This window comes from Notechis scutatus, chromosome 16 (assembly GCF_049901735.1).
Source record: "Notechis scutatus isolate UNSWTSFEM ecotype Mainland chromosome 16, rNotScu1.2, whole genome shotgun sequence".
In the NCBI taxonomy this organism is placed as follows: domain Eukaryota; kingdom Metazoa; phylum Chordata; class Lepidosauria; order Squamata; family Elapidae; genus Notechis; species Notechis scutatus.
The window spans coordinates 6,014,744-6,032,586 of NC_142024.1; the positions used below are offsets into that span (position 1 = coordinate 6,014,744).

Sequence of the window (17,843 nt, forward strand, 5' to 3'; positions counted from 1 at the left end):
TTGGTCATAAGAAATTCACAAAGAACCAGATCTTTCAACTTGGTTAAAAATCAGTTTGTTGGTTGCATAGCTTAGAGACAGATTCTGTGGATCTTTCTTCAAATAAACCCGAGTTAAGTTGGGAGGGGAGGGCTATAGATGAGCCTTATTAAAATCTACAGAACTAATTGCGTTCAATGCTTTATTGAAAAACACGACAAAAAACGTTCAAGAATGGCGTGCAATTAGGTCCCCCATCCACGACATATAATTGGACACCTTTGTGTAGACCCCGTAAAGCTCAGCAGAGCCACATTCCAGACCCCAGGAGACCAACCCCCCGACAAACCACCTCCTGACCTTAGTATCGTAGAACACCAAGGCTCCTCCGCTGTCCCCATAGCAAGAATCCTTCCCCCCCTCCTCAGTTCCTGCGCAAAGCATATTTTCCGTCAGCCTGAGTTGCTTTCCTTGCAAAGTCCGGTTTGCATAGGCAGCTTTGCATTTGTTCGGCTCGACAACATCTACCTCGGTATACAACAAGAAACGGGACTGCCGGCCCCGCTCCGTTTTTCCCCAGCCAGCGATTATTCCTGTGTCATTTGTGTTCACCTGGAAGCCCGGGTTGTGTCCCGGCAAGCAAATTGGAGTGATGTTTTTGTTAATGGGGACTTTGTGTTTCAGTTTGATCAAAGCGATGTCGTTGTTGAAGTTGATGCCATCGTTTGTGAAGCCGCCGTGGACGAAAACCGATTCCGCCCAGGCTTGGTGGTAATGAGGGGACCGTTTGTTTAGGAGCCCCATTTTCAAGGTCAGGGAAGAGGCATCAGGTGAGCTGCCCAGAACGTGAGCGGCTGTTAAGATCCAGTTATCGTATAAAAGGGCTCCGCCCCCAGTTGCTCCGTGTGCGTCCGTGATTAAAACCTGCCAAGGGAATTGGCCGGGCAGAGCCTTCTGTCCCCCAAAAATTCGCTTCAAAGTGTTGGACGTTTGCACTCCACAGACTGGCAAGGAAGAGAAAGGAGGTATTAGTCAAACTGTTATTACTCCAGAGAGATTTGATTCTCCCGGCCTCAGTCTACAAAGTCCTGGAAAAGTGTAGGGATTGGATTATGTGTCCCAAACTCAGTTATGTTCCCATTCTTCCCCACCCCAACAAGGAATTCCAAAGAGGGTGGTGGTGGTGGTTGAAGTTTGGATGCCAGGTTTGTCAAGCTATGCGGCTTCTCTTTTCCCCACCTCGAGGTGGTGGTTATGGATGACTTTCCCAGAGCTATGGCTGCATTGTAACATGTTATCTGTTGCAATTTTAAAGGCATTTAATGTGGAACGTGTTTCTTAGTCACAAATCTAGGCCACATGTTGACGCTTAAACTGTGGAAATACCAATGTTTCCTTAATGTGTGGTCTTGCTTTGGGATCTCCCAGGTGCTGAGTGGCTCAGCTATCTTCTCCACAAATAGGAATGCTGCCTTATTATTGGTAATACTACATGGGGCAGTATTTGAAAAGATACTGGCTTTGTTGTCTGATATTTACCCAATTGTGCAGTTTGATTGGCTAGGTTAATAGTAGATGAGACAAAATACAAAGATTATTTTGTTCTAATACAGAAGTTCTTGGAGAGACTGTTCCAATAAGGGACAAGGGACACGGCAACATAGTAGCTAAGACGCTGAGCTTGTCGGTCAGAAAGGTCGGCTGTTTGGCGGTTCGAATCCCTAGCGCCACATAAGGGAGTGAGCTCCCATTACTTGTCCCAGCTTCTGCCAACCTAGCAGTTTGAAAGCATATAAAAAATGCAAGTAAAAAAATAGGGACCCCTTTGGCGGGAAGGGAACAGCGTTCCATGTGCCTTCGCCATTTAGTCCTGCCGGCCACATGACCCCGGAGACGTCTTCGGACAGCGCTGGCTCTTCAATTTTGTAACGGAGATAAGCACCGCCCCTAGAGCCGGGAAACAACTAGCACGTAGGTATGAGGGGAACCTTTACCTTTAATAAGGGATATTTCACATCTCATCTAAAAGCTTGTAATATCTGTTTTTAGCCTTGAATAATGCCTACGATAGTTTCTTTTGTATAGTTAAAAGTAAAATAGTTACGCTGAATGAAAAAAAGTTTTCAGTCATCTTTGATCATATGTATATGAAAAAATCCGCATGAGATTAAAAAACAAAAAAAAATGGATTATTTTATACTTATGATTCTACACACACGTACATACAACTATGTACAGCTGGCAGGTCGGGCAGGGAAAGCTCTTTCTGCACCACATTGAGCAGATACTGTAAGCATCACGAAGCAAGGAAATGATGACATTTGTCTGAGATCATATTCTTGTCTTATGTACCTGTTGTAGAGCACTTGCAAATATGTTACCTGGTTCACAGACCGGAGGTGCTTTGTTTCCCTTGTGATCCTTCCAGAAACCATCAGGGGCACACCGGTAATTGCCTGCACAGAGAGTACAGTTTTGGTAAAAAGAGATGCTACCCGTGCTTCAAATTGCAGCCAGCTCTTTCCCACCAGTTTTAAATACAGTCCTAACTCTCGCCGGAAGGTCCCAGTTTGCATCCCGTCGTTTACTGATACCTCCTGAGACCGAGGGAGGAGTCAAGCACATCATCAGTTCAGAGTCCCTTTGCACCCAATAAGAAATCTAAGTCGAGCCCTCCTTGAAATCCACAGACTCTTTTATCTACTGCCGATTTGTCTTGACCGTTAGTAGAACAGATTCTCATTTAGCGGTAGCATAAAATAAACTCGTACTGTTTTTGGGTCTAACCCTGGCTCCCGATTTCTTGTGCCCAGCGTCTCCCTCTCTCACGCCTCTGTGCATAGCAATATCAGAAGCCTCATGTCCCCATTCCGCCAATTTTACAAATGCCTTACGTTGAAAACTAGTTTTCACTCCGATAGGCGTGGGCATGGTGCAGTACCAGATCAATTAATGCAAGGCCGTACAAGGCACTGGTGTTTAGCCCAGCACTATTATTATTATTATTATTATTTTTTAATGGAGCACTTCTTCCTGTTTGATTGTCATGTCATTGTCGAATTCTTTCTCCATGTGCTGGTCCACAGTTACCCAAAGCAGAGCTTCCTTTTCACAGGGGAAGCCTTTGAATAGCCTTTGTGAAACTGCAAGGTTTGCAGGATTATTTTTTTAAGCATCGGATTGTTGGCTTTTTTTTTTTTTTTAACTCTATTGAGGCGGTCAAATAAGGGGGAGAGATGTTCAGAATTACAGAATATTTCAAGATTCAGGAGAATATTAATAAGAATGTCCTGGGTGAAGATCCTGCTAAATAGAATGCAGAAGAGCTCCCTTACTTAGCAAGCAAAATGGAAGATAGCTTCTTCTGTGTCACAAAAGGTTTCTCTTACCAGAGTGGCCAGTTTTCAGGGCATAGAAGGGGCTTTCACAGTTATAATTGATTTCAGCTTGATAGGTGGAAATCTCTCTTCCAGTGACATACACAAGTGTGCCGTTCGCTATGTCATTGGCAGGGCCGCAGTCAACAACTGAAAGGGATAAGGAAGAAAAATTAAGCGTCCGAAGGAATGCAGACAATAGTTACGAGAAACATCAGGATAGAAATAGTGGCAGGCTAGGCAGTAGAGAATCTGGTCCCAAGTCAAAGATAATTTTTTCCGAGACTTAAATTTAGAGACTTAAATATCTGTGATCAGGGATCTGCAACTCAGAGGCATTTGTTTTAATTCTTACAAATTCTTTTACTCAGCTTGTAAGTAACATAAATTACATTCTGCCTCTAAGTGTCTCCCAAATGACTTCTGGAGCTTAAAATCAATTTTAAAAGAAGAATTTTAAAAGAGGGTCAGCAGAAGCAAGATAAAAGATTTCTTTTGGCGTTTAACTCCCCTGTAGTAAATTCATAGCGAAAACTGGGACATATGTTGGTCTGTCTCTGCTGAAAATATTTCAAAGCAGGCAGATTTTATTCCGAGATTCAAATGCAGCTTGTCTACCACAATTTTCATTAGCTTTGTCCTGTCAGACTTGATAGGGATTTCCACAAGCAACAAGTAACATTATGCCAAGTGCCACGTGGATTCTGGGCAAAGACCTACTGGTGCATTGGGCCATTGGCTTGTTCCAGGCACCGTCCTTTTGGCAGGTTGCTTTGAACGATTTCACAATCAGTTTGTTCTGTGGGAGTAAAAATGAAAGATTTCAGGGAATTTGTCTCGCAATTTGAGAATGCCTTTGTTGGTAATCATTCCCCCCCACTCCAAAAAAGGACAAAAAAAAAACAGTGTTGTGTCATGCAAGGGCTTGATGCCCCTTCACCCCCAACCAGAAAGAACAAAACAGGGAAAGGTTAATAACAGCTCAATATTAAAAGCATTTATAATGTTTGGGGTTTTCCTCTCTGGATGTGACATACATACAGCAGAGTGACTGCTTTGGCCCAAGTTCCACAGCTAAAATTTATACCTATCTGTATAAGTTGCCAACCCGTAGAAGTAAAAAAAAAACCTCTAAGAATATTACACACTTCCAAAAGCGCGTAGCCCACGTTGCAAGAGAGGCTGTAGAAGTCTTTCAGAATATATTTTGCCTGCACTGGAGAGAGACGGCCGTTGGGTGGTGCTTGAGGGTTGGGACATGGCAAAGCTGCAGAGAGGGAAAAAAAAGTCAGCCTTGATTTCCTGCTTCTTGGCAAAATGCAATTAAATCATCTCGCAGTTCTTACAGAACTCTCTACATTTCGGATTTTTGTTTTCCTGGTCTGAATGGAAAATTAATCTATGCAACATAATGGGCTGTAATCTTTTATCCCACTGCCGTCTTCCTAACTGCTTCAGGAACCATCTGAATTGTGAACGTCTTGGTACAATGGGCATAACTTGCCTCAAGAGAATTTTAAATGCTGTTGCTTGAGGATCAAAGTAAGTACACTTAGTAGCCGTTCCAAGTTACAATGGCACTGAAAAAGATGGCTTATGACCATTTTTCACACGACATAGTCGTGATCAAAATTCAGATGCTTGGCAACCGACTCGTGTTTTTTAACAGACACTTCAGTTTGTGCATTCAGCTAACATGTCTTTCCCCAAGCCTTCTAACCTGTTGTGTCATATCTGAGCTTCCATCCAGCATGAACCCCAGAAAGGTCAGTGATGAACGTAATATCAACCATATTGCTACGCGTCTCAATTTTGGGAGGAGGGGCGTTGCCGCAGAATGGACCGTATTCTTTCTTGGGGGTCTTAACCTGGAAGAACCATAAAGTATAAGTATTTTATAACATCTAACATGCAGATATTGCAGTCTGGCTCTGTCTAATGCCACTGTTTAAGAAAGAAATGTCTTCGATTATTTTTTAATTTCCTTTTATCTTATTTTAAATACGTTAAGTTTTGAACATAACCCATCCAAAGTGGAATTTGTCTATGGTGAGGCTGCAGAAATCGCGTGAAGTTCATTGGATTCTCTGTGACCCAAGTCCCATATGATTTTGGGATATGTCATTCAATAGGCATCTCCCTTCAGTGTGATCCTATAGTACAGAAAAAAATGGCTTTAGAAAGTGTGCAGAAATGTGCTATCGTGTTTTTTTTTCAAGGCAAGTTTTAAACTTATTTCAGACTGCACCTTAAAATTTAAATGATTGTGTGGCAAGTAGGGGTTTTGTTTTTGTTTTTTTTGGAAAATCCTCTTGAGCAAAATTGGAAAACCTGGTCATTGCGGATAGGACCTCGTTGCTCACAAGTGTGGTGAAATAGAAATAGATTGTAAATGTTAATTTATTTTGAAGGTGTCTTGTGGCATTGGCTGGCTTCATACATCATACTAGATTGTCATGCAATAGATTGTCATACTTTTGCCTTTGCAAGTCCTTTTTATCAGTTGTTTAAAAGCTTTTCTGTTTCTTTGTGCTTTGCTGTTTGCTTCCTAGAATTTGTCAAGATAGGAGCAAGGCACATAAATAGATAGATAGATAGATAGATAGATAGATAGATAGATAGATAGATAGATAGATAGATAGATAGATAGAATAGATAACTTTGTGAACTGTAATTTAGGGCTTAACATATCTTGAACCCAGCCCTTTGTAGTATTCAACAAATCATGACGCAGGGTCCTTTGGGAAGCTAGTCTCTTTGTTAGTTGCAGTGAATTAAATAGAGATGTGAAAAATCCAGTTTTGTAGCACGGAAGACCTATAAAGCTAACCCCACTGACCTTTAGGATATCGTAGGGACACAGTACTTCTGGATGGTCTTCTACATCAAAGATTCCCACAAATTCTAGGATGATCATGAAACCTTCTTCCACCCGAATGCTATAGTTGCACTCGGATATTTTAGGATACGGGTTGGGATAATTGGGGCTGGAGATCACACCAGTTCTTGCTGTCAACACCTTATTCGGACAGTGCGCTGAAAGGAAGGGGGAAGAATGTTCAGAGTTTTGCAGCGTAAATTCAGCACCGGAAAAATAAACGCAGATGGCTGATGCTTCCTTTAACGTCTTTATAAACATATTAAGTAAATTTTACAGTACCAATTGTAGATTTCTCCAACATGGACAAACTCAAACAGAAGCAGACATGTTACAGGTTCAACAGCAACCCAGGAGCTCAGAAACAGACCTCAGTTTCACTTTAGTTCAGCAAGCAAGCAAGCTCTTTCACTTTAGAGCTGAGCACAGAACAGAGATTAACATAGCTGCAGAGCTTAATATAGAGCCACGCCTAGGCTACTTCTAGTTTCAGTTTCCAAACAGTCCTCATTGGCTGACTTAGTTGCTATGCCTATTCATCGGCTGACCTTGTTACCATGCTCTATTCCAGTTCTGAATATATTCTGACAAAAAAGAAGGGAAAAAAAACAGAAGCCTTCTTCAGAAAAAAAATGTGGGTTTTTTGTGTGTTTGTGTGTTTAAAATTCATATTCAGTTCAAGGTTCACATTGAGGTTTGAGCCAAAAGACCATTTCGAATCCTAGGCTGATGTAAGAAGAAACGAGATGCAAACGTCAGTGTTCCATTGGAAAGCAGGCTAACAGGAGATTGAAGCGTTCATTTATCTGAACAAGCCCAGATAGTCCTTGACTTTCAACAGTCCTTGTTTAGTGCCTGTTCGAAGTTAACAGCAGCACCGAAAAAAAGTAACTAACAACCACTTTTCACACCTACAACCATTGGAAGCATCTCCATGGTCACGTGATCAAAATGCAGGTGCTTGGCAACTGAACTCATATTTACGACAGCCGCAGTATCTCAGGGGTCACGTGATCCTTTTGCAACCTTCCGACAAACAAAGTCAACAGAGAAGCCCAATTCACTTAACAGCCGTGTTTCTAAACTTAGCAACTGCAGCAATTCGCTTAACACTTGTGGCAAGGAAGTTTGCAAAACAGGAACAGGGCTCACTTAGCAAATGGTCCCTTTCAGCCACAGAAATTTTGGGCATCAATTGTGGTCGTATGTCAAGGACTACGTGTACTGCCTAGTTTTAGCAACGACGGGGCTGTTTTAAGTCCTCTCTTTAAGATAACGATGGGTGCTTTCTATCATTTCTTATCTAAAGTGCTCCAAGTACAGCCTGGGTACCTGTCCTTGCAGAGGAAGAAAGAGTTTTCCTGTTTTGATTCATCACCAAAGACGAATTTGCACTTCCCAACAGAGAGAGATAAAATGTTTTTGGTTGTGGTTTCAATTTGTGCCACAGCCATCTCCCTCTTTCCTTTTCGGTATCTCCCAAAATACAAGTCACCTCCCGACAGCTCTGTTCATGGTTGCCAGGTGTATAGGAGAAGTAACAGAGCAGTGATGGCTAACCCTTTTGGGGTCCAGTGCCAAAAATTGTGTGCGGGCTTGCATGCTCACACTCGTGTGCCAGCACCCAGAAGGCAATGCGGCCCCTACGCATGCGCGTGCAATCTCCACCCACCCCGCCACCCCCTTACCTGCACTGCGCCTCACAGCTGAGGCACAAAGGCTTGAGGAGGGCTTCTGCGGGCTTTGCAGGCCGAAAACTAGCCCCATTTCTGGTATTTTCAGAAAAACAGGAAGTGACGAAACGGAGCTAGTTTTCGGCCTGCAGAAGCCTTCCTCAAGCCTTTGGGAGGCCCCAAAAGGCCTCAAACCAGCCAAAATCAGCCGTGAGGCGCGTGCATGCCCAGTGAGGTAAGTTTGCCTGCTGCTTGCGTGCCATAGGTTCGCCATCACGGTAATAAGAGTTTCCATGGTAAAATCCAGCACGGTATGACTTTTTGTGGCTGATAAATTTATAGCCACAGCGTCTCCCTCTGATAACCCGAGGCAGGACTTCCCATCTAACAAATCTCTGCTAATTTCCCCTCCGTACCTTTCATTTAAGTTTAATGTAAATGAAATATAGTGAGTTTAATTACACTGTTACAAGTTCTGACAGGTTAAAAAAAGGGGGGGGAGTTGCTTGTCACCCTGGAGACTGTAGGTTGTATATCACTGCCTTAAGGAATGCCAGGGAATGGAAGAAGGTGAAAACTGAACTCTCTGGAATCTAGTGCTGCTGCATCCTTTTCGGACAACGCTCGTGGACCATTAAAATTTAATGCAGTTCAATTTATGATTAGATGGTTTGGGCACTGGTAAGAGAGCCGTATCGGCAGAGGTGTCACACAAATACTGTTCAATTAATGCATAGCGTGGCAGGCATTAATATTAATTCAGCATTCCTTATCAAGGGCTATATTTTTGTTTTGTAGAAACACACACACACACACACTGATCCCTTGCACAAAAGCAGCCCTTTTCCCCCTCCACCCCTATTTCTGTCTTTGGCCATAAACTCCAGCTGAGTTTTAGGAGTATCAAGGGAGCATTCAATTACACTTAGGCCCTTTTTCTTTTTTTATTGGAGATTACACTGCAGGGCCCACCAGGGATTTGAACTCTGAGAAACAAGCCTATCTCAACTTGCAAAAGTGTGATTGCTGGATCATTAGGTCTGAAATTAACAGTTGCCCATAAATTTGGTTACTGAATGGAGTGGAAAAACATGGCAAAGACTCGACAAGTAGAAAATAAAGGCGAGAGAAAGTGGTTGGTTCTGTGAATGAGCTGAGATTATATGAAGCATAAACCCTGATTTACCAGCAAGGATGGCTAAGATCTGTAGTAAGGACAGAAAGTGTTACAGGTTAGGGCCAAGTGTGAACAGCTCAACTACAAACAATCTATGGGCGTCTAAGCTTAACCATCAATTCCTCACTGGAAACTCATTTGAGACGATGGGTCTTATGGGTGAAATAAACCAAGAGTTGGTTTGAACTTTAGGCTCCTATAGGAAAGAGTGGTGTGATGGCCTAGAGGCGGAGCTCTCGCCTCACAATCAGGAGGCTGTGAGTTCGATCCTAGGTAGAGACAGATGATATCACTTTCTCTGGGCACGCTGAGAATATACACGCTAAACAAAACTCCGCATTGGCAACAGGAAGGGCATCTGGCCATTAAAACACTCTGCTAGCTCCATTCAGTTGCCCAGACTTCACCCCGCAAGGATGCTGCGATTTGGATGGACAAGAAAACCTGCCTGTCCTGGCATCAAATGACATGGAAGCTTACTGTGATTCTGCTTCAACCTCATCCTGATTTCCCCTTTTCCCCTAAGAAGCCCGCCGGACCTGTGTAGGAGACCGTTTCCATATATGATCCTTTGACTGTACGCTCTCCCCTCCTCTCAGGTCCAGCTTGTGACCTCTTTAGGTTCCCCTTTTCCTCTCGTGTCGAGTGCCCTTGCAAAACAAAACATTGCAGGAAATGTGGGGCAGGGTGGAAGCCATTTTATTAACCACAGGAGGCAGATGGACGATGGGAGAAGCGGAAAGAAGACCTAGATGCCGAATGAGCCCTCTGTGGGTTTTCGGGAGAAGACTACAGGTGGCACCACTGTCTCCATCTCTGTCTAAGCTGAGGTTTATTTCACGCTGGAAAATAGAAAAGGGAGAAAGAGAAAGATGGAAAAGAAGAAAACGACGCTGGTGAATATAATCCTTGCTGACTGAGTGGCATAGCAGATGATAATCTGTTTTCTTTTTCTAGAGTTTTTAAAGGTACTCGATCGGCTTAACTTGTTTTAAATCACAATAAAGCCTGCAGCCCATTCCAACAGCGAAGCAGCTGCTTGCATAAACAAATTAGGGAGATGAAGATTTAAAATAATAATAATAAAAGGTTCGGGTATCACACTCTGGCCAATTTTTGACCACTTCATCCTCCCTGCTTTCCAGGAAATGGACTCACCTTTGCAAGTCTTCTTGTCCCTGTGCAGAAGGTAGCCAATTTGGCAACTGCAATAGAAGCCACCCAGGTAATTGTGACAGTGGTGGTCACAAGGCAACTCTTCATCAAGCTGCCCTTCGCACTCATCGATGTCTAAAAGATAAAAACAAATGGAGGACCAAGATTGGCTGGTGGGATAAAAGGTGGCTCTTCCGGGCAAGGTTTGTAGAAGTAGAGGCAGCGGGGTGGCTGCTCACGCACAACATGGGAAATACCAAAACTGGATTGTAAGCTGTGTCAGTTTATGGGTCTCCCTGGTCCAAAGCTCTTTTGGTTTTCCATGTCTTTTGCAGATCTCTCCAAAATTCAACGTTACGACCCCTGTGGTTTCCCTCCATTTTGATTTAGAGAATACGCACAAAACTATACTGTGACTTCAGGAGCACATTCTATGCAACGATGGTATGCTACCAGTTTGGCCCGGTTTTTACGAACCGGTAGCCTTTGATCAGCTGAGAGGATAAAAGACTGAAAAGCACATGGGAGAGTTGCTCGTCGCTTTTCATTTCTTCATCCTCTCAGCTGCTTGGCTTGTTAGGGCATTGAACTGGTAGCAACTAAGGTAGGATCCTACCATTGATTCCATGTGAAAAGAAAGCCGACAAAACTAAATAAAAACCCCACTCCCTACTTCTAAATTTATTGATTGTGACAAGGGGCAGCAATTCTAGATTTGCCTCAAGAATTGTTTCCAGGAGATGCCAGAGTCTGAATCTTCTGCCGACCAAATATGTGCCAATTACGACACCCCATGATCAGGAAGCTACTTCCTACCGTATCAGACCGATCCCCATTGGACTCAAAACTGCCTCCCTCAATGGGGTCTCAGGCAGACCCCTTTCCCATAATGTTGCCACCTTTTCCCCCACCTCCCTAGAGTCATCAAAACACAGAGCCGCCTCCAGCTATTTCCTCCTCTCACCTTCAGCAGCGTAGAAGGCCTCAAAGCCGGTGAACTGTTTCTCGTTGGAGTAATCCGATCTGAAAGTCACTGCTAAATTATTATCAATGGAGCGATATATTTTTTTCCCGGGGGCCTCCTCGGTGTCCGTGCTCTCTTGCCCACAGAGAGTGGCCACAACCTTTCCTCCCGAGTTCAGCTGTAAAGCAAACTCAGAATTAGCTTTGCCATTGAGTTGCATCTTCCCCCCAAGTTTCTGTGGGGACCTGGTAGGACACACGCGGTCTAGCTTTATATACTGCTTCACAGTGGTTTACAGTCCTCTCTAAGCAGTTTACAGAGTCAGGCTATTGCCCCCAACAATCGGTCCTCATTTTACCCACCGCGGAAAGTTGGAAGGCTAAATCAACCTTGAACCGGTCAGGATCGAACTCCTGGCAGTCGGCAGAATTAGCCTGCAATACTACAATCTCACCACTGCGCTACCATGGCTCTTGTGGCAATAGCATTTAGACTTATATGCCTCTTCAGCCCTCTCTAAGCGGTTTACAGAGTCAGCCTACCGGCCCCAACAATGTGGATCTTCATTTTACTGATCTCAGATGGACCAGAGAATCTCGTTCCATTTTCTCAGAGCTAAGCAAATACGAAACAAGGGGTCAGGTTGCTTGCTCAACTCGTACCAAAAATGCTCTCGCTGGTGCCTCTACACAGTATAAACCTCAACATGCACACAAAGCCTTGCTACATGGTAGTTGGACGTACTTTGACATAGTCGTATTCACACTGGTAAGACAGCTCAAGGTTGAAGTGAGTAAAATAGAGGCGGACGGCATAGCCGTGAGGCACAGTGATATTCCATATCCTCTCCTTGCTGTTAGGGTAGACGTTGGGGAAGTCGGGAGAGGCAATCCTCCCGTACATTTTTTCCAGCTGAAGAACATCACCAAGCATCCCAGGCCACAAAGTGAGGAGAAGAAAGCAGAATCTGTGACAGAGGAAATAGGGAAAGTTACACACACACACACACAAAAACCCAGCTGGCTGATCCTTCACTCATCCTCTTCCTTCCTCTTCTCCTTTCCTTCCTCTTCAGATTTCTGAGCCTGTCTGCCTTCATTGCCCCTCTTAAAAAATATTCCGTAAAGCTCAAGAGTCAGATGTAAAAAAAAAAACTGTTTCAATGCCGTTACTAAAACAGGCACACATTGATTGAATTCTGTAGACATTCGAGCTTCAGTTCTTATCTGTCCAAGCCAGAATTGCCAATTTGTCATCACTGTCATCACCCTATAGAAGCTGAATTTAAGAAAGCCCACCACACTTCATTAAGCAGAAAGAACACCAGAAGAAAAGCCACAGTTGATCAAATTAAACACTGATTTAATATGGTATCTTGTCTCCCTCCATACCCGAATAAGATTCCTCACGGAAGCAGGACATGACCCTGTTCTTCTCCATTAATTTACCAAACAGCCTACTAAAGTTCATGTAAGTTGATGGAGGACATACTGTCTCCAGAAATGTCAATAGGCATGGAGGAGGAGGGAAATCACATGGACAGGTGAACAATTTGACAAGCACAGAGCAAGCTCACAACAAACCACGCATTGCCCAAAGGAACTGAATTATGAAAATTATGAATTATTTCCCCGTCGAAACAAGGTAACGGCAGTTGCATAGGTATTGGTAGAAATCATTACATTGGAGAGAAAGGAAGAGTTCTCAATTTGTTCTCCTTCCCATATAAGGAGACAACAAAAGCTAGGTTCTTCCCGGAGACCAAGTTATACCTCAATGTGTTGTAGAAGAGATTGCTTCTCAAAAAAAACACCATTAGGTTTTTTTTTTTTACAAGGATCAGGGAAATTTTGCGGGTCAAAATTATTAAAAACAAGTTCACATCGGGACCCTCATTTAATTCCCACCGTGCATAGAACGTACCTCATCCCAGCAGCATTCCTGTCTGTTTCCATCCGGGTTTTGCAGTCAATAGCTTTCCACGGCCTATTTACCTTGTTGAGGAAGGCTTTTCCTCTGTTGGTTCAGGAATATTTGCCTGAATTTTGAACTCTGGTCTTACGTTTCTCTTAAACAGGCAAGTGGCGGAAGTTGGGAAGGGCTTTCGTCGATTCGTTCTCGCCCTCCCCTCTCTTCTTTCCCTTAAAGAAAGACACACCTAAAGTCTTTCAACGTTTAAGTTTGTTCTGAGCTACACTAAGTTGACCAAAAAAAAAACAAAAAACAACCCAGCACTTGTGGGTGTAGTAAGTGAGATAAAATGGGGAAGGTACAGGGAAGTACATAATTTTCTGGGTTGAGGGGGGAGGGAGGGATTATGTTTGGCAATAGCCATTGTGTTTCGTCAGCTGGGTCTTTCCCACTCTTGTGTAATGTCCGTAAATGTATAAAAAGTCCAGGCACCTCTTCTGCAGCTGGAGAAAGAAAGGGACGGAGGGAAGAAAATACCGTGTGGGCAATGCCAGCAGTAGTGAATGGTGCCTGGAACCTTAAAATGATTGTCCCTTGCCTTAAATACATGAATGAGGACGTTTTTCCCCCTTTCATTGCATTTCTAAAGCAGACCTGAAAGAAAATACTCTATAAATATTTTGTTTTCCCTTATTGTTTACTCACCACCCTTGAAAATCACTCCGATAATAGAGATGCTTTTACATTGAATACTGTGAATTCTGGTTTCACAGTCTATTTCACATTTCTTCCACATTTACTAAGACATTAGTGAAGCACACCTCTACTCCCTACACAAGTATTTTGAATCTGGCTTTAATTGGTTGTTTTTAGTAAAAAGTAAAGTTCGCAAACTTCGAAGGCACTCTGCCTCTGGTCCGTAGAGACAGGCAATATCTTTTTTTTCCCCTAGTATTTTAGCCAAAGGTTCTTCCCAGGCAGAAGTATGTACAGGGAGAAATAAATAGGAAAAGTATATGCATTTATTTAAATTCTATCATATGAGAGAAGAAACTCCTTTCCAAAAGAGAACCAATTTAACTGTCAGCTGCTTGCATTCACAAGTCCTTCATCCTTTTGAGAAGGGCGGTACTGAATCGACTGGCATCTCTCCACAAAGCAAGGTATCTTATCACAGTACCATAATCCCCCATTCCACCCAGCCCACCAAAGCAAATATGAAGCTGTCGTGACTGAATCAGCCCGGGGTTCTCCTGAGATCCATTTTGTCCTCACCGGTTGACTGTTGCTTTTCTGGATTTTACTTGGTAGCTCAAGATCCTAGTCCTTTTCAAAAGCAGAGCAGCTTCTCCTGCAGAACTTAACTTCTTTAATGACCGCGATGGCATTTGAATTAACTTGGAGACCACACAGTGGACGCCTTACTCAACCTGCGACAATACCTGCCGCCTCTTTGCTTCTTGTTTTGAAGTCACCCGGTTGAGAGAGTCGGCAATTACTTTGTCATTTTATCACAGACAGGACTCATTAGTGGAAGCGTCTGCCTCCACCACCCCCACACCCCAGGTGGCCAATACTGTCACGTACGGCTCTATTGTCATTTTCTCGTTTGCAAAATCGATTTCATACTTTTTGGCCCGAGCAGAAGGGGAAACACGAACTGGTGGCTGATCAACAATGAACAAGCAGATTTCATGAAGATTTCGTGTGAGTTGGTCTGCCATTTTTTAACTGTTCGTTTGAGGGTAGATGAGCATACCTGGGATTCACAGCCCGATACAATCGTGTTTTCAACCTGCAGACTCGGAGTAAAGAGTCATGACTGGGTTCAGGTGTCATCTAAAAAAAGTCCCGTGTTTGATTTTGCCCTCTGAAGGGATGAACCCAGGTAATTTATATCTGCTGCTCATTGCAAGAAGTAAGCTGCATATAAACCAGAAATTTCACCGTTCAAATCCCTGCAGGCAAGAATGCTCGCAGTATACCTGTGTGTTTTCAGCTGACACAAAATCACTTAGTACATGATGTTCAGACCAGGCTCCATTGCCCATCTGAAGGTGCATTAAACATAAAGTGCTGTACCTTTTATTTTTTCTTCTCCTTCCCCTGAACCCAATGTCCCATTTTCATCATTGCGGCAAGCAGTGAACAAGCGCCGAAAGATAATGGGTGATATTCTCCGGAGCAGATGTCAGGTTGGCTCCGAGCTTAGATGCGAATCATAAAAACCCCTGATTCCCATCCAATTGCATCCTCACCTTTGTGAGAGGAGCTATCCCAACATTATGCCTTTGCCCTTGGCTTGTGTCATGTCAAAGGAAGCCAAAACCTTTTTCTCCCCATCTCCTAGGTCTGCTTGTCAACACTGAGAAGAGACAAGTCTTCAGGTGATTCCGTGCCCAACAGTGGTTCAAGATCAAGATTCTTTTTTTTTTTTTAACAACAAACATAAACAAATACAAACACAAAACAAGAAATAAAACCTTCTTTCCATTGTACAGTGTGTCGGTTGGTACATATCTCTTGTGCATCATATCAACAGTCTTTCCTCTTAAATTTAAATTAAGATTCATATTATAAAAAACCTATCCATATCATATTATCTTATTGTTAAATCATCATTAGACTTTCATTACAAATTTACTTCATCCTTTTCGAGCAAATTATAATTCTTTCCACAATAATCAGTTATGTATGATTTCATTGTATTATCTTTACTATTATATTTGTATTATAATGTGCTTCATTTCTCTATTTTCCTATCCAGCCATTGGTCAAATAAATCCCATATTTTATAATATTCATTTTCTTCTTCCTCTCTAATTGCCAATGTCAATCTACTCTTTTCTGCACATTCACTTCCCCTTCTATTGGTATTTTTTCCACTTTTCCAATTTTTAGCAAATACAATTCTAGCTGCTGTTAAAACATTTATAATCAAATATATCAATTCTCTACTGTATCAGGTTCAAGATCTAGATTCAAGTCCTGTTTCTGAGCTTGAATTAGATCACAGCTAGGGAGCCCCAAATCAGCTTCCCATGACATGAGTGAAGGATGAAGAAAAAGGCTTAAAAAGAGCATCTTCTTTTAAAATAACATTTTTTTAAACATGGACGTATTATTTGGAGACAGTTCATGATTTCGGTGTTCCAGCAGAACTGAAGGAATTGGGCTGGCTTCTCATCTCGTCTCTCCTTTTCCTTCATGGGCCCATCTGAGTCTTTGGATTTTCATCGAGCCCCCAGGACTGGAGGAAAACAAGGCAATCCTTTTCTCTCAGCTGCTCATCCCGGTTAAAAGTGAAGCTCTTGCCTCTATTGAAACTGAACAAGGAGAGATTCAACTATAGAAATGTGGAGGAATTTTCTGACAGTGAAAACAATCAACCCATGGAACAGAAGTTGCCTTCGGAAGTTGTGGGAGCGCCATCACTTGAGACCTTCAAGAAGAGATTGGACTGCCATTTGTCAGAAATGGTGTAGGGTCTCCCACTTGGGCAGGGGGTTAGACTAGATGACCTACATGGTCCCTTCCAACTCTGATTATCTGTTATTCCCAGAAGAAGAAAAGAGCTGGATTCCTGGACACCTTCATGGATGCATCCTTGTTGTTTTCTTGGCAGTCGTTTGCGTTGCTCTTCTCTGTGATTTCTCCCTTCAGTCCTCCAGCCAGCCTAGCCTTTGGTCCTGAAGTCCCCTCAGGATCCCATCCAAATCCTAGACCAAGCCCAACCCTGCTTAGCTTGGGAGCACAAACAAGGTCTAGCAGGTGCTGCTTCCTGCAGAGTCCACTATCAGTGACTCATTATGCATTTAGCATCCTCACGACCTCCAGTTTTGTATAATGCGGTTGGAACAGTTTTTTTTCCTGGCTGTTTCTGTAACCATCAGTTGGGCTCCAACTTGGCCAGCTTTCTCCGCCAACCTTTTCTGCCAGGTTTGTTGCTGCAAAACAGGACTAAATAAAACAAGCCCGCAAACAGATCACACTCTTAAAATACAGCAGGCTGCGTTAGACCAACCAGCCAAGAAGGGGAATACGAAGTCTTGTCGGTTTGTATTCTTTCATCTAAGAAATGTTTGTGTGTCCCCAATTCTGCTTCGCTAAACTGCAGGTTTGAGCTTTTTGTCTTCCCCACCTTAATTTCTTAGTTATATGGCACAGCTGCTTCTTTATTAGGGGGCCATTAGCCTTACGGCAGCACTGTTTCTCCATAAGTGTCCCGAAACAGAAATAAAACAAGATTCTACTCATTTCAACTCAAGGCTGAAATTGGTGCCCCTGTGAGGCCAGTGTCTCAAAGAAAGAGCTTGTGATGACCCAAAGGGGCGTGGCATAAAGGCAACACAGTCACATAGATAAGAAGAGTCCCTTTAATACCGCCAACTTTGCCCCCAATGTCCAGGTTACCTTTGGCTAGAGAAAAAACTCTCCCAGGAACAGCCTTTAAGTGGAGGAAATTCAGTCCGAAAACAAAGTACATACAAACTGTAAATAAAAATCCACACAAACCACGCTGCAGCAATTAACTTGACAGGGCAGGATAAGGAAAGGTCAGCAAAACACACACAGTTGGGAAGACACCAGGAACCCAGATAAGCCTCAACAATACCAGGTAATTCACGATTTGCTCTCAACAGTTTGTTGTGTGCCACTTCCCTTTTTAAACCCTGTGTTCCCAGCTGCAGCTAATGAAGGGAATCAGGACCCTTTCCTCCCCCGTAAG

The 17,843-nt window shown here is 43.1% G+C and overlaps 2 protein-coding genes across 2 annotated transcripts in view; one reads left to right on the forward strand and one right to left on the reverse strand.

Moving 5' to 3' along the window:
- Nucleotides 1-17,843, forward strand: part of TARDBP (TAR DNA binding protein) — a 51,368-nt gene that overhangs the window by 10,550 nt on the left and 22,975 nt on the right. The window lies entirely within an intron of this gene.
- Nucleotides 168-13,506, reverse strand: MASP2 (MBL associated serine protease 2). The gene is made up of 11 exons (XM_026684409.2): nucleotides 13,127-13,506; nucleotides 11,948-12,170; nucleotides 11,204-11,381; nucleotides 10,243-10,374; nucleotides 6,196-6,392; nucleotides 5,077-5,224; nucleotides 4,505-4,623; nucleotides 4,077-4,155; nucleotides 3,369-3,506; nucleotides 2,361-2,435; nucleotides 168-983 (listed from the first exon to the last, which is right to left on the reverse strand). The coding sequence occupies exons 1-11, from the start codon at nucleotides 13,156-13,158 to the stop codon at nucleotides 208-210; spliced, it is 2,097 nt and encodes a 698-aa protein (XP_026540194.2). The 5' UTR covers nucleotides 13,159-13,506; the 3' UTR covers nucleotides 168-207.

Excerpts from the sequence above, each read along its gene's own strand:
- MASP2 (XM_026684409.2), bottom strand. The coding sequence starts at position 13,158 with ATGGAAACAGACAGGAATGCTGCTGGGATGAG. Across the intron at positions 10,375-11,203 it reads GGCCTTCTACGCTGCTGAAG|ACATCGATGAGTGCGAAGGG; the intron begins GTGAGAGGAGGA and ends TTTATCTTTTAG. Across the intron at positions 4,156-4,504 it reads TGGGCTACGCGCTTTTGGAA|AACAAACTGATTGTGAAATC; the intron begins GTGTGTAATATT and ends TTACTCCCACAG.